The 17205-nt window shown below is 48.8% G+C and overlaps 2 protein-coding genes across 2 annotated transcripts in view; both read right to left on the minus strand.

Moving 5' to 3' along the window:
• The window catches only part of vps13a (vacuolar protein sorting 13 homolog A), a 33979-nt gene extending 26854 nt beyond the window's left edge, over positions 1–7125 (minus strand). Inside the window, 15 exon segments of the mRNA XM_067230923.1 lie at positions 152–284; positions 913–975; positions 1129–1300; positions 1397–1503; positions 2314–2441; positions 2628–2685; positions 2930–3010; positions 3193–3252; positions 3359–3418; positions 3793–3902; positions 4180–4281; positions 4459–4554; positions 4688–4730; positions 4817–4860; positions 6988–7125. Of these exon segments, the coding sequence (XP_067087024.1) occupies positions 152–284; positions 913–975; positions 1129–1300; positions 1397–1503; positions 2314–2441; positions 2628–2685; positions 2930–3010; positions 3193–3252; positions 3359–3418; positions 3793–3902; positions 4180–4281; positions 4459–4554; positions 4688–4730; positions 4817–4860; positions 6988–7087 (1357 nt within the window). The 5' untranslated portion in view covers positions 7088–7125.
• A 211-nt stretch (positions 7126–7336) lies between these two features.
• LOC136938170 (C2 calcium-dependent domain-containing protein 4C) lies at positions 7337–10268 on the minus strand. The gene is made up of 3 exons (XM_067231440.1): positions 10209–10268; positions 9530–9733; positions 7337–9283 (listed from the first exon to the last, which is right to left on the minus strand). The coding sequence occupies exon 3, from the start codon at positions 9127–9129 to the stop codon at positions 7849–7851; it is 1281 nt and encodes a 426-aa protein (XP_067087541.1). The 5' UTR covers positions 9130–9283; positions 9530–9733; positions 10209–10268; the 3' UTR covers positions 7337–7848.
• Between the last annotated feature and the right edge of the window lie 6937 nt (positions 10269–17205).

Consider the following 17205-nt stretch of genomic DNA (forward strand, 5'->3'; position numbering starts at 1 on the left):
TTGTGTCCTTGGGCAAGGCACTTCACCCTACTTGCCTCGGGGGAATGTCCCTGTACTTACTGTAAGTCGCTCTGGATAAGAGCCTCTGCTAAATGACTAAATGTGAATGTATTGAGAGTATGTGGTGTCCCGGAGGTGTCCCGTGTCTCACCTCCGGTCTTGACCTCCTGGGCCTGGGTGGCGCCCTCGCCTCCCCAGCCCCACGCCCAGCCGAACCAGCCCTGAGACTCCTCCTCCTCCATCTTCAGCCCCGGGCGGTAGATACGGAGGCCTGCCTTGCTGGCCTGGGGACAGGAGGGAGGTGGAGGGGAGGAGAAGGAGAGGGAGGAGGATGGGCGAGGGGAGGAGAGGAGGGAGGTGGAGGGGAGGAGAAGGAGAGGGAGGAGGGTGGAGGCAGGAAGAGGGGTGGAGGAGGGAGGAGGGGGGGGGTGGAGGGGCAGTGTTAACATCAAAATCAACCTAAGTACCAGTGTGAATCTCACCCTAACCAGCGGTCTAGCAGCAGCGCAGGCCAACAGCTGAGTCTCTGTGAGCTGTAACAACTCGACCACAGAACCTCCGGGAGGTCACATGACACATCGTCCACAGAGCTGTGAAGCGACCACAGCGGCAGCCTGGGACAGCGGTTAGCTGTTGACACCATGCAGACCAACAAGCCCTGACTGCACTCACTGAGGAAGTCTACACACACGCGTGTATGTAGCACACGTTACTGGGGTGTGTCAGGAGAAGATGGCGCCGCTAGGTCAGATTTGAGACATGAGAAATAACAGATGTGTAGAAAGAGACGACCGATAAGAGAGAGATAAGAGAGGAGAGAGGAGAGGAAAGAGAGATAAGAGAGAGAGGAGAGAGATAACAGAGGAGAGATTAGAGAGAGAGGCTGTGCTGCTCGCTGTGTTGTTGGCATACCTCCATTTCAGCCTGCTGTCTGGCCAGAGTGATGTTGAAGATATCCAGCGTCTTCTCGTGTTCCTGAACACACACACACACAGAAACACACACACACAGAAAGACAAGAGTATTGATTTAGCTATTTAACAGATGACTCACATGGATAATTGTCAATTACTTAATGTCCATCATCCATCAAAGGCTGAGAAGATAAAGCCAGAAAGAAGAGAGGACCTCCAGTTCCTTGAGCAGGGTGTCTGGGGGCTTCTTGCTGGTGATCTTCTCCTTGTAGCGTTCCCGGTAACGTTTCACCGTCACCCGGTGACGCTTAATGTGTTTCCATGACCACATGTGCAACCGGGGTTTCACATCGACCTCCATGATGCCCGTTATCACATACTGCCACCTGGACACACACACACACAGATATGAGCATATCCAAAAGCAGAGTGATGCAGTATGAATCCCAGAGAGCTCTCTCTGCTTGGTAAAGGGTTCTGACCATTGGAAGGCGTTGGTGTGAACGTGGACTCTTGGACGGTACTTCCTGTATGGAAGGTTGCGTGACATCATGTCCACAGAGCCCAGCAGCTCCAGAATGCTGATGTACTGGAAGGAAGAGGAGAGGGGGAGGTCAGGGGTCAGATAGAGCATGATCACACACAGACAAAACGTCCAGCTCGGCTCTCAGTCTCCCTCACCCACCCTCCCTCCCACCCTCCCTGTCCTCCCTCCCTCCCACCCTCCCTCCCACCCACCCTCCCACCCTGTCCTCCCTCCCTCCCACCCACACTCCCTCCCTGTCCTCCCTCCCTCCCTCCCTCCCTCCCTGTCCTCCCTCCCTGTCCTCCCTCCCTGTCCTCCCTCCCTGTCCTCCCTCCCTGTCCTCCCTCCCTGTCCTCCCTCCCTGTCCTCCCTCCCTGTCCTCCCTGTCCTCCCTCCCTGTCCTCCCTCCTGTCCTCCCTCCCTGTCCTCCCTCACAGTCCTCCCTCACCACCCTCCCTGTCCTCCCTCCCATCCTCCCTGTCCTCCCCATGTTCTCCCTCCCTCCCACCCTCCCTGTCCTCCCTCCCTGTCCTCCCTCCCTGTCCTCCCTCCCTGTCCTCCCTGTCCTCCCTCCCTGTCCTCCCTCCCTGTCCTCCCTCACAGTCCTCCCTCACCACCCTCCCTGTCCTCCCTCCCACCCTCCCTGTCCTCCCTCCCACCCTCCCTGTCCTCCCTCCCTGTCCTCCCTCCCTGTCCTCCCTCCCTCCCACCCACCCTCCCTCCCTGTCCTCCCTCCCTGTCCTCCCTCCCTGTCCTCCCTCCCTGTCCTCCCTGTCCTCCCTCCCTGTCCTCCCTCCCTGTCCTCCCTCCCTGTCCTCCCTCCCTGTCCTCCCTCCCACCCTCCCCATGTTCTCCCTCCTTCCTCCGCCCTACCTGGGGTCTGTTCAGCTCGATGGCCACCTCTTTCAGTTTGACCACCAGGTCCACCTTGGGCGAGGAGAAGTCCACATCTGACCGCGGGTTCATACGCAGCTTGGCGTTCGCTGTGATTGGACGAAAAACTGCCACGAGGATACAGGGAAGATACAGTGATTGGTCAGCCTGATCTTGCAGTGATATTTCAGCAAAAACAATCAGATAATGATGATAATAATAGGCTAGTTTGGGCTATCAACATCCATGGGTGACTGCCTGACCATGGAGCATTTGACCCAGGGGATGAGGTCACGATCGAATGGTGTACTCACTGAAGTCATGGTTGCCGGGGAGGGAACACTGGGCGGTGATGCTGTTCTGGAGACATAGCTATGGTAACCGGAGACAGAAAGAGGCAATTAGTTTAGAGATGGCAGATAACGCACGCACACACTAATTAACACAAACACACACACAGGGATGTAGAACACAAGCTAGCTCATACAGATACACACCCTCTCACAGAACACACATACAGATGTTTACAAGCTGAGTCACCAGTACACACACACACAGACAAACAACACAAGCTTGCTCACACAACACACAGGTAAATGTTGACAGGGTGACTCACCAGGGCCTGATCTGGGCTGTGGTTGGAGTAGAGGGTGGAATTGACATTCCAGTAGGCAAACAGGTTGTCCAACTGAACGAGCTAGAGACAAAACCACGAACACACAGAGATATATTACAGACAAGCCTTCCTATCCCACGACAACGCCTCATCACAACTGAACTGTGCAGTTACAAATTCATGAGCAAATACAGATGTTATAATGTAAGCTGTAATGACAGTTCAATGTGCAAACAGTAGCTGTGGTAGCAGGAAAACGCTACCTTGAAGAAGAGCTTGGCTTTCTCGTCCAGGAGACAAGGCTTCCAGTTTGCGTCACACGTCTGTGGGAACACGACAGGGTTCAGCTTAGGGTCAGGAACCAGAAGCAGCCACAGCCTCAGACAGCCCAGTGTTTGAGCAGGATCATACTCTGAATGTTTACTGTACCTGCAGGCTGAGGTTTTGAAGGGATACCCCGAAAGACAGAGGACAGTTAGGGTTGGTGACCTGAGAGAGAGAGAGAGAGAGAGAGAGAGAGAGAGAGAGAGAGAGAGAGAGAGAGAGAGAGAGAGAATAAGGGGAGAGCAAAATTGAGAGAAATGGAGAGGGAGAAGAGACAGAAAGGAAAAAATAAATATTATATAAATAGACAGTAACAAATATTTGAACAAGTAATTGAAAAGTTGCAAAAATTACCATTTCCTTCCACTATTAACATACAGTTAGAACTTTCCTGTTCTGATAACCTGCATTTTTTGCATCTATGCACATGAGGTCAACTAAATGAATAAAAACTTTAAAATGACGTTGATCTGAGCCCAGGAAGCAAAACCCTCCAGCTCTTCCCTTCCTGAACGGATAACGGAAAGGTAGACACTCACGTCATCCTCGTAGCGGACGTGGATGTTGGAGATCTTCACCTGCAGGTTCTTGATCACCTGGGTGACCAGCTTCTCCACAAAGGTGTCCTGCTTTTCCAAGGTGGGGTTTTCTGAACGGCAGGAAGAAACCCAGGTAACGGCTTACTACCAAGGTAGTGTTGGGTACATCTATTTATATGACACCTAGGTAAGAATCACTGTGTTGAACATGTTTTTCCCGTGTATTGATCCCTTGATTTCTCAAAGATCAGGGAACTCCTGGTGATGCATGTTCCATGGTAGTTTTAGACACTCAGAGAGGTCATACTTATAAACACAGTGCGCGTTTTTTTTCCTTGAGCGTAGAGCTTGGAGGCTCTTTCCACAACAACCTCCGTGACCTCTGACCTTGCTCAGCGGCCTTCTGCTTGGTATCCTCGATCCTCTGCAGCTCCCTCTGACGCACCTCCTGCAACTGCTTGTCCTCCTTCTCCGCATCGTACTTGATACCTGACACACACACACGCGTAGGTACACACAAGCACGTAAATACACACTCGCACGTACATACACGAGCAGTACACACACAAACACAAATGTATACAGTGCCATATTCGGGTGTATCTTCCTTAGTGAACGAGATGAAAGAGAGGCACTTCCTGGTCATACTGGACGGGGGTTTCTTACTGGCTGTGGGCACGATGAGCAGGTAGACTCCATCCAGTGTCGCCTCCACTGATTGGGTGTACAGGTTCTTCCAAGGAATCTTAAGCTCCAACCGTCCTGAAAAACAATCACAGAGCGTGAGAGAAAGGGAAATATGGAAAGTTGAGAGAAACAGAAGAGACGTGACAAATATCACATTTTTCACTACAGAGGTGTAGAAATCAGGTCAATATTGGACTCCAAAACTTACCTATATGCCCTGCTCTCACTTTGAAAGGAATGTCCAGTTGACTCTGAAAGAACAAGCGCAACACCATCAACAAACCTGAGGAAACCCACACAAAAAAAAGTTCAAACATGAAAATGACAAAGAACCTACCAAGGCATTCTCCTTTATCTCAAGATTTCTCAGCACCGCATTACCTGAAGAAACAGGAATATGTGTTATCGGTGTGAGGTATTTCACTATGTCAAGTACATTATCGCTTCTATTGACATTCTACTTTGCTTATCAAGGTTTATCTAAATGATAACAGTTTTGTAATAAGCTTCAACTGTCTGTCTGCCAGGAACATATCAATGATGTATTCCAAATTATTAAAATCTTCAAGAAACACAGAATTATAGCATTGTTGAGTGTGAATGTATGCGTGAAAAGAAAGAGACAGTGTATGTGTGTGTGTGTGTGTCCTCGGACAATTCAATTCTATGAGCTAATCGGCATTGGCCGACGCCCGCGCGTCCCATGCTACTCCCAATATTCGGAGTAGCATGTACCTGCTTCAATATTGGCGCTCCTCCGCGTGTCAATTTCGTAATTCTAGATGCTGACGTTAGTGGGTGCTGTTACCGTTAACGTTACCGGAGAGAAAAGGGAAGACTTTTTTCAAAGCTCCTTGTATTTAATTGGCCCTACTTAACAACATACGTTGGGTTTAGTCTAACGTCTGTATAATTACACTGGTTCCGGTATTTGAGTGCGAGTTGAGAATTGGGCTAACGACACTAGCACAAACATTGCTAGTTTACAACACGTTTTACTATTTTGTACGGGCGCCCCCAGCCACCACTCCTCCCGATTAGGGAAACATTTAACGTTATATGTTTGTTATTTGGGATGGTTTTTGGACGCGCATCAAGTGAAGCCAAAGGTGAAGCCCTTTAGCTTTGAAAACGGAAGTTTTTTCTTCATGTTTTCAAAACCTTTCTCACCCATGACATAAACAAGTGAAAACTACGAGTTGCAAACTAGGTCATTTTAAAATTCATAACCAATACAGCAGTGCAAGTTATAGCCTACAACTACACCAAAGTATTATCAAAGCAATGGCTCTACGAGACAAGATACTTTCCTATAATTCGTTTAGTTGAAGAGTTGAAGAGCCGAGCTCCGGTCACAAACCGCAGTGGAGACAACAAATTATAATAATAGGCACTGCTCAAAGTCCAGGACCTTGCTTTCTTGACTTTTACTAATTCAAATCTATTTCGCTTTCTGTTAAATTGCTGTCAGGCTACTATCAACCGGCTTGCTGCAACGCTGTGTAAAGGTCTGCACCTCCATCATCAGTCAGGTAAGATGACCTTTGCCAAAGGCTTTGGTGACGCAGTCCCCCTCTCTGTACTCAATGTGACCCACCATGCAACCCACCCAGCCCACATAACCCTGCCCATACCTACCCAGCCCAGACTAGCTCGGCCCCCATAACCCTGCCCTCCCCAGCCTAGTCCAGCTAACCCAGCTCAGACTATAGGCCTGACCAGCCCAGCCTGGAATTATTCAAAGGATCGATCTCATCAAAGACTAATAGTCCACTGAGAGCTTTACAACCAGGTCTCAGGTTTGAGCGGTCTCTGACTGGGCATGTCTCAAAGCAAACAGTACATTAGTGGTAAGGGCACAGCAGGGAAGTTATCAGGCTGCAAGTTAAACAGTCTTTTTCTAAACCGCTGCTGTCCTGTGGTGACTAGGTCAGTGGGAGATAGTTGCGTGTCAGTCATGCAAGTTTTGACATGTTCTTACATAACAGGAAGATAAGAAGGTGGGGAGAAAAAAGTGTGGAGGAGAGAAAGAAAGGCAAAATGTTACCTTTCTAATCCTTACTGTTTTGGCAACTAGGACAAGGTTGAGCTAAGGTACCTCAAAATGACACTAGCTGACAAGCTAACCGGGACTTCGCCATGGGACAAGGAACTACACCGGGTGTGGTCACTTGAGTTCCCGAGACCTGAACGTCAGCTTTAGACTGTAGTATTATATTAAATCACCATGGTTGTAAATCACTTTGCTACTGCTAGACTAGCTAGTTTACGTTAATACTACAGCTACAGTAGCTAGCTAGTTTAGCTACGTGTGCAACGTTGTCTAGCTGCAAATTATTATATGAAGGCAATATACAAATTATTGACACTGACGGCTGATTCTACAGTGGCAATGCACGACATTAGTTAGTGCTAGCATTCTGGCTACAGCAGCAACATGATGCATATCTCAGATACAACAAGCTGGTTAGCTGGCAAGTCAACCTCCGTCAAAAACAAGCGTATTACCTCCCCATATGCCGAGCTTGAGTTGTGAGCTATCGAGGTTTACAACGTAGTCCCCTAGAAACCTATTCAGGACATCAACAACCACGCTTTCGAAGACCATGTTGCCGTGGCGTTCACCTCTCAATCACCATGTTTACGTTCACTTTCGACTGACTCGCTGGTCTGAGGACACGGGGGTGTAGTTCTAAATTGTGCAACCTCGATTAGTAAACCAGAGTATTCGTGATGGGCGGAGTCTTAGTTCTTATCGGAGAACTAAGCCCGTGACGGCAAACCACGTGGTGTTAACATTTTCTAATAGAAAAACCGAGGTTGACCACTAGCATACTTAAACAATTTTATTGCTTATAAGTAAATCACAACAGTAAAGTATGTTCTCAATGCAAATCTCCCCATGATGCTGCTTTGACTAGTGTCAGTAATAATGTAGCAGCAATGTTTTTGTTCTAGACTAGGTTATGGGGATGCAGATCAGCTGACCATGGTGTTAAAGATACAATACTTAACGTTTAATTTTTAACAGAAAAAAATCGTTTGTCCCATATAAACATCCTGTTCCAACCAATTCCAACTTTCATCATTGGCTTGTTTTGGGAAACCACTGTCAATCAAAAGCGTTTAAATTCAGACAATAATTGGTGGCACTGTTTTTTCACATTCAACATTCTTTTTACCATTACCAACTGCAGCTTTAAGCGAAAAATTAAGTTAAACGACAACAGCAAGCTATAACATCCACACAACCAAGAAGTTACACATAACAGGCCCAATAGCAGTTGAAGGGGAAGAAACAGGCCACAGGACCACTAAGGGGCAGTTAAAACTGGTCTCTGGGGCAGTATCTGGTTCCTCAGGCAGTTCTTAATCAAAGGGCAGCAGCTGTGCCAGGGATTCCGTGGTGACCCCCAGCACTGCCCCCTTCCTCAGGGCGGAGTGGCCGGCCTTGTCCAGCACCTTCACCCTTAGCTCAAGCCTCAGCAAGTGGTCTGGGCTCAGGTCCGTGAAGAAGAAGTCCTCGTTGAACACGGGGCGTCGGCAGTTCTTGATGACGGCGCTCTCCTGCCTCTGCAGCTTCCCGGGGGTAAGGCTCAAGCTCAGGCAGCAGTTCAAAGGTCGCAGGTCGCCGTCGACCCTCAGGCCCTCCACGGAGACGACACGCACGCGCACCGTGGACAGTGAGGGGTCCACCGGGGAGGGGGTGCGCTCGGCGGAGAGGCGAACCCCGCCACGCCCTGTTAATGGGAGGACGCGCTCCCGCCGCGAACGCTCCTGGCAATGGAGGATGTCCAATGGGAAGAGGAGTGGCGGGGCCAGAGAGCCGAGGTTGGGGATTGGATGGTGGGCGTGGGGGAACGGCTGGGGTGAGACTCCCCTCCTCCTCCTGTTCTGTCTGGGGCTAAAAAATAAGCACGACAGAGGGCTCCCTTGTGGAGGAACCCCCATGCTGAGGCCTGGCTGGAGGAGGGGGTCTCCCTCCTCGACGCCCTCCAGCACGAGGGTGAGGGCGGGGCTGGAGCAAGACTGCGTGAGGAGGGGGGAGCCGAGGGGGGTGGAGTCGTCAGACGAGGGGGTGTCGCTCTCGGTGCTGCCCGTCTTTGATAGGCTCTTGAAGGAGTTTGTCAGCCCGGATTGGATGTTTGTTTTGGGGAAGTATCTCTCTGGCGCTGCCCTGGTGGTGGTTTTGGGTAAGGGCAGAGGCAGGGATCTGTCCAGAGTGAGGACAGGATGGCTGGAGTGGAACAGGGACTCTTTGCGTCTGGTGTTCGCACTCTCGTGCATCCCCGCCAGGCCGTATCCCTCAGCGGAGAACGGCGGGGGCTTTTGACCCTTCTGGGCTTTCGTACCGCTTCCTACCCGGGTGTTTTCTCTCTGTGGGGTCCGATGCGGGGATCCAGAGGGTTCGAGGCTGATCCTGGGGCTGCGTGGCGGGGCTGCAGTTCTCTGGCTGGCCAGCAGGGGGCTCCTGGTCAGACGAGGGGGCAGGCAGAACTCGGGGATGTTGCCTGGCGTCAGGATGTTGCTGTGTAGCTTGTTGGAGAGGCTGGTCTTGGCTGAGATGTCGTCCTTGCTCTTGTCCACATAGCGTCCCAGCTCCTGGGGAATGTTCTCCAAGCCCTCCCTGATCCTCCCCACCAGCCACATGATCCGGATCTAAGGTTCTCCGGTTCTAAGGTTCTCCAGTTCTAAGGTTCTCCGGCTCTCGGGTGATTATGGACTTTGTGGGCTACCTTGTGTATCCCAACAACGACTGTCAAGTTGTATCTTACCACAGTTCTGGGGTCCTGGAAATGTCCCGCTGTAAAAAGGAACACAGGCCGATTAGTAAGCCTTGGATCAGGCGTCCTCACAACAGTGATTCCTCTCAGCAACAATTCATTTACATTTAGTCATTTCCCAGACGCTATTATCCAGAGCGACTTACAGTAAGTACAGGGACATTCCCCCGAGGCAAGTAGGGACACAACATCAATTTTCACGGCCAGAATCAAGCCGGCAATCTTCTGATGAATAGCCCGATTCCCTAATGCCCATGAACTCTTACCCGTGGTGACTGAAGAAGACTCCTACATCGGTACATGTAGTCCAAGGCTACCATCACAGCCAGCAGAGTGGAGGTCTAGCTCTGAAACAGATCCGTGAAATTCCCCGGTAGCACCTGTCGGGTGTGTTTTACGTGGTGTGTAAAAACCGGTGTGGCTGGTCTCTGGAGCGTGTGTGTGTGTGAGAGAGAGAAAGCAGTTTGTTTCTAAACGGGTGAAGGGCAAACTGTGAGGGTCTTTTAAAGTCTAATGTCACTGTGTGTCACTGGCCAACTGCCCCCACATCCTCTCAGGGAGCAGCTTTCCTCCCCCACCCCCCTCCTCCCCAAACACACACATACACACTCTCACACACACTCACACACACACACACACACTCTCACACACTGTGATAGGAATATTATTGATAAATACGCAGAGGACATATAAATGTGCTATATTTCTGGTTGCATTTAATAAAGCTTGGCTCTCGCCTTGTGCAAATGGCCCATCTGCGTTTCGGTAAACGGTCCCTGTTGGGTAAGATATGGCCAGCCATAACACACACACTCACACCTCACCTATTGGGACACAGTCACATGAACCTTCCAATTCAGTGATCCTGGCAGAAAACAGTAGATTATAAATTGATAAAACATCCTTTTTTTTCTTCTTTTTCTGCCTATCGATAATCCGTCTTACCTGTGTGTCGCATAAAACATTAACTAGAGTTCTGGAACATTCCACAAGGCTTCAACGTTCTTCAACTGCAGCAGAAACAAAAATGCAGAATGCCAGCTCGCTGTATGATGTCATCACCCCCCTGTCTGTTGAATTGCCCCCCCCCCCGTGAGTTTAAAGAAAACCGCTCTAGTCCCACCACCCCCCCTGGCCTTCTGCCTCCACCTCAAAGCCTGACCTTCACCATGATGTAGGTGTGCGTGGGTAGACACAAACCATCGCCTCTCTCCTCCACCGTTCCACATTCTCCGGTGGAACTCTCTTTGGTCATGTTCTCCAAAGGACCACTAGAGGCCAGGAACGAGCTGTGTGTTTGTTCAGTCTCGTTTTGTATGCCGTGTGTTTAGTATCACACTCAATCAAAATTATTTTCAGATGATCAGGTACCGGTATATACTCTCATCTGTTACTGCCTCACTAATAATTAGTTAATAGTTTATAGATTTGGATCATAGATGAGAATTGCAGCAGTTGGTTAATCTAATACTGCAGCGGCATCAGTCTCTCTTCCTTACTCTGTCTCTCTTTCTGTCTCCCTCTTTCTTTCTCACACACTGACACACACACACTGACACACATACAAACACACTGACACACACACACTGACACACACACAAACAAACACGCACACTCTAACACACCCACACACTGACATACACACACACACTGACACACACACACACTGACACACACTGTGTCTTGTCTGTATGCTCCCTCTGCGTAGTCTCGCATGTTTGCCTAATTTAAGACAACAGCAATTAGCTGATCCCGGGAAACAATGTGCCCGTGTCTCCGCAGGTGATGAATATGCAGAGGGAGAGAGGGGAGGGGGAGAGAGGGGGCCGCGGAGCTCAAGGGTCAGGTGACTTTTTGTGGGAGTTAAGATGGACTTTATTAGGCCAATAAAAACCCAGAGTGCTTCTTCTAATAGAGAGATAAATGTTCAGGCCGTCGCAGGAGGACCTTCTCGCTGGACCTCTGTCACCGTCTCAATTAACGCTAACAAGAGAACAGACAGAGGTAGCCAAATCTCTTCCCTCCTCCTTCCCCTCTCCTCTTTCCTCCCCTCCCCTCTCCTCCCCCTTTCTCCTCTCCCTCCTCCCGTACCCTCTCCTCTCTCTCCCCTCTCCTCCCCCTTTCTCCTCTCCCTCCTCCCGTACCCTCTCCTCTCTCTCCCCTCTCCTCCCCCTTTTCTCCCCTCCCTCCGTCTCCTTCCCTCTCTCTCCCTCCCTTTCCTCTCCTCTGCTCCAACACCTTGGAGAAAACCTATGCCTTAAGAGGGGGGTCAGATGGCTGAGCGGTGAGGGAATTGGGCTATTAATCAGAAGGTTGCCAGTTCGATTCCCGGCCGTGAAAAAATGACGCTGTGTCCTTGGGCAAGGCTCTTCACCCTACTTGCCTCGGGGGGAATGTCCCTGTACTTACTGTAAGTCGCTCTGGATAAGAGCGTCTGCTAAATGACTAAATGTAATGTAAATGTTAAGACCTTGAAAAGGGATGTGAGGCTTCAGTTGCATTACATTTAGCAAACAGACTTTACAGGCACACACACACACACACACAGACACACACGTCCCCTCAGGGCTGGTGTGATGGATGCGAGCTTCAAGTGTGTGTAGTAACTCATCCCTTTGTCTAAATGAAGAGTTCAGGTCTAGGTCAGAGGTTTAAACTTCATCCTCTCAACAAAGAAAAAGTTTACCCAGCTAGATTTCCACTTTGTGATAGAAAGTTACGAAAAGAACTAAAGGAGAGACAAACGTGGGCTGGTGTCCAAGATGAGAGGCCACCCTGACCCTAATTCAATCCATAATAAAGCGCAATAAAGTCTAATAACGTGGAATGATTTGGTCCATTAAAGGGGCACAGACGGTTGGGAGATGGTGGGCGGCGTCAAAGAACCTTGTTTCTGTGAAAGGACGACTGGAGACGATCACTTCAGTTTGGAGTTAATCTGTGGAGGAGGGAGTGAGAGGATGGGGGGAGAGGGGAGGGAATGAGAGAATAAGAGGGGGGTAGAGAATTGTGAAGGTAAAGGAAGAGGGATGGAAAGAGGGAGGGAGGGGAGGATTTATGGTCGGAGAGAGAGAGGAGAAAGGAGATGAAGAAAGGGGGTTGGAGTGAGGGAGAGAGAGAGACATAGGCGATAGACCCCTGCCGCAGAGCAAGAGAGAAAAGTGAGGCGATGGTAGAGAGAAAAAGAGAGAGAGAGAGGTGGAGGCCGCAGAGAGACAGAGAGAGGTGGAGGCAGTAGAGAGTGAGAGAGGTGGAGGCAGCAGAGAGAGACAGAGAGAGAGAGAGAGAGGTGGAGGCAGTAGAGAGAGAGAGGTGGAGGCAGCAGAGAAAAAGAGAGAGATGTGGAGGCAGCAGAGAGAGGTGGAGGCAGTAGAGAGAGGTAAAGTCAGTAGAGAGAGTGGTGGAGGCAAAGAGAGGTGGAGGCAGCAGAGAGAGAGGTGGAGGCAGCAGAGAGAGGCGGAGGCAGTAGAGAGAGAGATGGAGGCAGTAGAGAGAGAGAAAGGTGGAGGCAGCAGAGAGAGAGAGGTGGAGGCAGGAGAGAGAGAGAGGTGGAGGCAGCGGAGAGAGAGTTATAGTTCTCTCCTGGTCTCTTCAGCTGACCTGTCGTTTAGCTCCGCTCCACAGACAGCTTCTCTCTGTCGGCACGGCAACGTTTACGTCCTCCAGATGGGCTTTTCATTGGCCTGTGGCAGGGGTGGCCGACACGCTAGCGACCCGCCTACCAGCCACACAGGGCGGGCATAGAGAAACTGAGCAGCAGCCATTGCCTCTGAGTATCAGCAGATGTGCGCTTGCTGTGAATCACAAGTTCAGCCGGAGCACTCTGGAGACAGCTAGCCTTGGGATGTTGATAGCTCAGGGGTGGAGCGCTTGACTACAGACAGGCTCGGCTCCGGAACTAATCGGATGGGAGGGCATTTGGTTTCCACACGGTGGTGTTTTATATTAAACTCTCTCGTAGAACCTCTTATAGCTACGATGTATGGCCCCCCCTTAGAGCTGACCCTGAGACCAGACCAAGAGTTTCCGGATGAAAGCATCTGCTCAATGAATACTTTATTATTATAATCTCTCTGACAATCCAGAGTAGTCTGGTATAGGAGTTTGGTTGGTGTGATGGGTCAGACAGTTGGTAGATGGTGATGACTGAACCGAAGTGAAAGCATAATCATTAACTTGGCTGTACTGCTATAGGGTCATGATCAATGTTTATGATGATATGACTAAAGGAATGGGGAATCCTACAGTTTGTCACTTGTCCGGTTGTCCGGATTACTGTACAGTGTGTTGGCAACAGGTGCTCCCCTATTGAAACCCAACTGGTTACAAGGTGATCCGTTAGTATATAACGTGTAATGACAAAGTAATTAGATGGGTTCTGAGATGTCGTCTCTCTATGTTAGGTCATGCCTCTCCAGGAGGTCAAACGTCAAACGTCAGGTGTGTCTGGCTGGAGATGAAAGCCTCTTAGGAATATTATAATTTCATTAGTGGGAAGCGAGGGGAAAGGTGACGCTGCCGAGATTTCTCTCTCTCCTCTCTTATCCTCTCCTCTCCTCCTCTCCTGTGCCATCTCTCTCTCTCCTCTCTTCTCCTCTCCTCCTCTCCTGTGCCATCTCTGTCTTGTGTCCTCCTGTCCTCCCTTCCTTCCTCTCTTCTCCTCTTCCTCTCTCTCCTCCTTCCTCTCTTCTCCTCTTCCTCTCTCTCCTCCTTACTCTCTTCTCCTCCTTCCTCTCTCTCCTCTTCCTCTCTCTCCTCTTCCTCTCTCCTCCTTCCTCTCTCTCCTCTTCCTCTCTCTCCTTGTCCTCTCTCTCCTCTTCCTCTCTCTCCTCTTCCTCTCTCTCCTCTTCCTCTCTCTCCTCTTCCTCTCTCCTCCTTCCTCTCTCTCCTCTTCCTCTTCCTCTCTTCTCCTCTCCCTCTCTCCTCTTCCTCTCTCCTCTTCCTCTCTCCTCTTCCTCTCTCTCCTCCTTCCTCTCTTCACCTCTTCCTCTCTCCTCCTTCCTCTCTCTCCTATTCCTCTCTCCTCCTTCCTCTCTTCTCCTCTTCCTCTTTCTCCTCCTTCCTCTCTTATCCTCCTCTCTTCTCCTCCACTTCCTTGGAGTTGTTTCCTACCCGAAGCCTCATCCCTTCTCTCTCCTGAAGGGTTTCTAAGATGAAGAATGAATTTATATTTGCAATTATAGGTTTGACCAATTACTACAGTTTTCTTAGTTACTGCAGTCATGATATATTCAATTCAGTGATTTGTTTTAGAGATTATTTTTTTGGTCTGGCCACTGTGTGTGTGCGTGTGTGTGTGCGTGTGCGTGAAAGAGAGGCAGAGAGAGAGAGAAAAAGAGAGAAAAACGGATAGAGACAGTGTGATGCTGCACAGTGTGTGTGTGTGTGTGTGCAAACGATTGAACGAGACCATTAATGAATTAAGCTACTCATTACAATGTCCTGCTCTTGTTGGTCATTAAAAAAAACGCATGTATGATCTGCCACCCCGCCCTGGTGCAGTATGGGTAATTACGGTTAATGTGTCATCTCCGATTCCGGAGCAGGAGCGATGTGCTTCCGAGGGTCACGCCCACACGCCCTCTGACCTCTTAATTTATTCGTCCTAACACTCTTATTACTCACATTAAAGACATTTCCATGGACGGAGAGTTATTTCATATTCATGCGGCACAGTTTGGTTAAAGCTAACTGTTTTGATGAAAAATAATGATGTGTTTGCCTTGCGTCAACCAAGTAGTGTCCTCTCACTTTCAGCCATGTTGAGACTGGGTTGACCGCAAGGCCTGCACCGGCTTTGTGAAGATATGTGTGTTATATGTTCTTTTTTAATAACCCAATGCTTCCTCCTTGCTGTTATATTCATCCTAGCAGTGTGAGCACTCTATGGCTATTTGTAAAATCCCTAGCTCTAGTCTTTTTAATGAGATGTGAAGGTTAATTTATCTTTACCTACTAACCTATAACATGCACACCAACACACACGCCAAACACACACACACGTGGGTTAATTAAGATGTCCTCATGTGCTATTAGGATTCCAGAGGCAGGTTTGGCAGATTCGGAGTCAGAGGATCAGGGAGGCTAATTGATCCATTATTACAGCTCTTATTGTCTGTTAATTAGAGATGTTTAATTATACAGTTACACAGGAAGGGTCGTTCCACAGGAGCCAGAACAGAGAATTAACACCACCACTCCTAATATAGATTAAAGACTTCCTGGAGAGAGAGCGTGTGTGTGGAGGGGGGGGGGGGGTGGATGTGTGTGTGCAGGCGCTATATTTGTGTGTGTGTATTTGTGTTGCGGGGATGCGTGTAGATGTGTGTGTGTGTGTGTGCACGTCACTTTGTGTGTGTGTGTGTGTGTGTCATTGTGTTATAGTGAAAGAGAAGAGGGGAAATTATATGCGGGAAATGTGACACGCTGGTCTGGAGGGAAAAAAGGAAACCGCAAATTACAGAATGAGGATGTGATGATAGGGTGAGTCAAATAAATAAAAGAGACCGTGTGAGTAATAAAAAAACGAGAGATGATTGGAGGAGATACACAGAGAACAGATAGAAAGAGGAGAGCCCGCACGCGCTGATAATGACCCAAGCAGGTTTCAAGTCAAGCTCGCGCGTCTCTCCGCCACTTGTGCATCTCAATTATTTGTTCAGACGCTGGTGTAACAATGGCCGGGGCTATGGAAGCCTTTGGGATGCTAAACAGGTAGGAAGGCCGAGCATAAGTCACTGTCAGCGGGGAGTACGGACTCCCCCTCCCCTCCCCCGTTCACCTGACTTCAAAGACGGGGATTAAAGAGAGAGAGAGACAAAAGAAAACTTATCGTCTTCCAGTGCCCTCTTTTGAAGTTATGGAGATCCATATCCCCTCGCCTATCCATCTTTGTTACACACACACACACACACCCTCTGGGTAACGTTCATCCCCAGAACAGCTGAGCGGGATCGTGCCTCATTGAACTACCAAACCCGAAGGTTCGTCATTAGACCAAGAGGACTGCTATCACATCCTTATGCAGCCTGTCCGTTGTTCATTTTCAAGATTAAATGGATGATAATTTTTTTTCTTCAACAGATAGCATATCATTTGATTTTCTGGCAGAGCAACAGGTGTGTCTGTCTAGCTGTCACGCTCTAACTCTCGTTCACACACACGCGCACTCCCATGTACACACTCCTCCATGGGTAGGCTACATTAAATTCTAATTTATTACGACAAATGATTGTTGATTAATAGCAAACCAATGACATAGCTCCCTTTTTGTGTGTAGTGTGACAAGAAAAAATACACAGATGCATTTCAGCCTTTAAATGAAATTAACGTGCAGCATGCCTTCACATGACCGGGCTATACTGCAGCATTCAGATGATTCAAACGATTTACCGTAAATGAAAAACCCAGACACATGAAGTAACATTATTTATAGGTTCTTTATAAATCTGTTAAGGTCAATTATTTTACAGCATAGCATTTTTCACATATAGCCCACACTACGATGCTGTGGGCTACTTTTAAATCTACAATTGGCTGATAATAGTGCATTAAATTGACATGAACTTCTGTATAAATATCAAACAAAATCTCCACAAAGTTGAGCAAATGTATTATTTACAAATTACCTATTTGCTAAATCTTTTGACATTTACTTATTTTTACGTGATTGGTGATCCTTAATCAAAACTGTCTTTGGGTAGGCTATGTCTGATTATCTCGCCACGCAGCGTGGTAATGCTTTCTGATTTTCTCTCAAATTGTGCAAATAAATTGGGGGATATTATCTACAGAAATGCGTTTAAAACAAAAGTGCTGGCCAGTTCCATTTTACAGTTAAAACAAAGTCTAGAAAATGATTATACATACACTATACATGATTATCGTTTCAGCGGCTTCATTTTGTTATGCGCATTGAAAATGTCACTATCTTCCTACGCGT

This window comes from Osmerus mordax, chromosome 28 (genome assembly GCF_038355195.1).
Source record: "Osmerus mordax isolate fOsmMor3 chromosome 28, fOsmMor3.pri, whole genome shotgun sequence".
NCBI classification, from domain to species: domain Eukaryota; kingdom Metazoa; phylum Chordata; class Actinopteri; order Osmeriformes; family Osmeridae; genus Osmerus; species Osmerus mordax.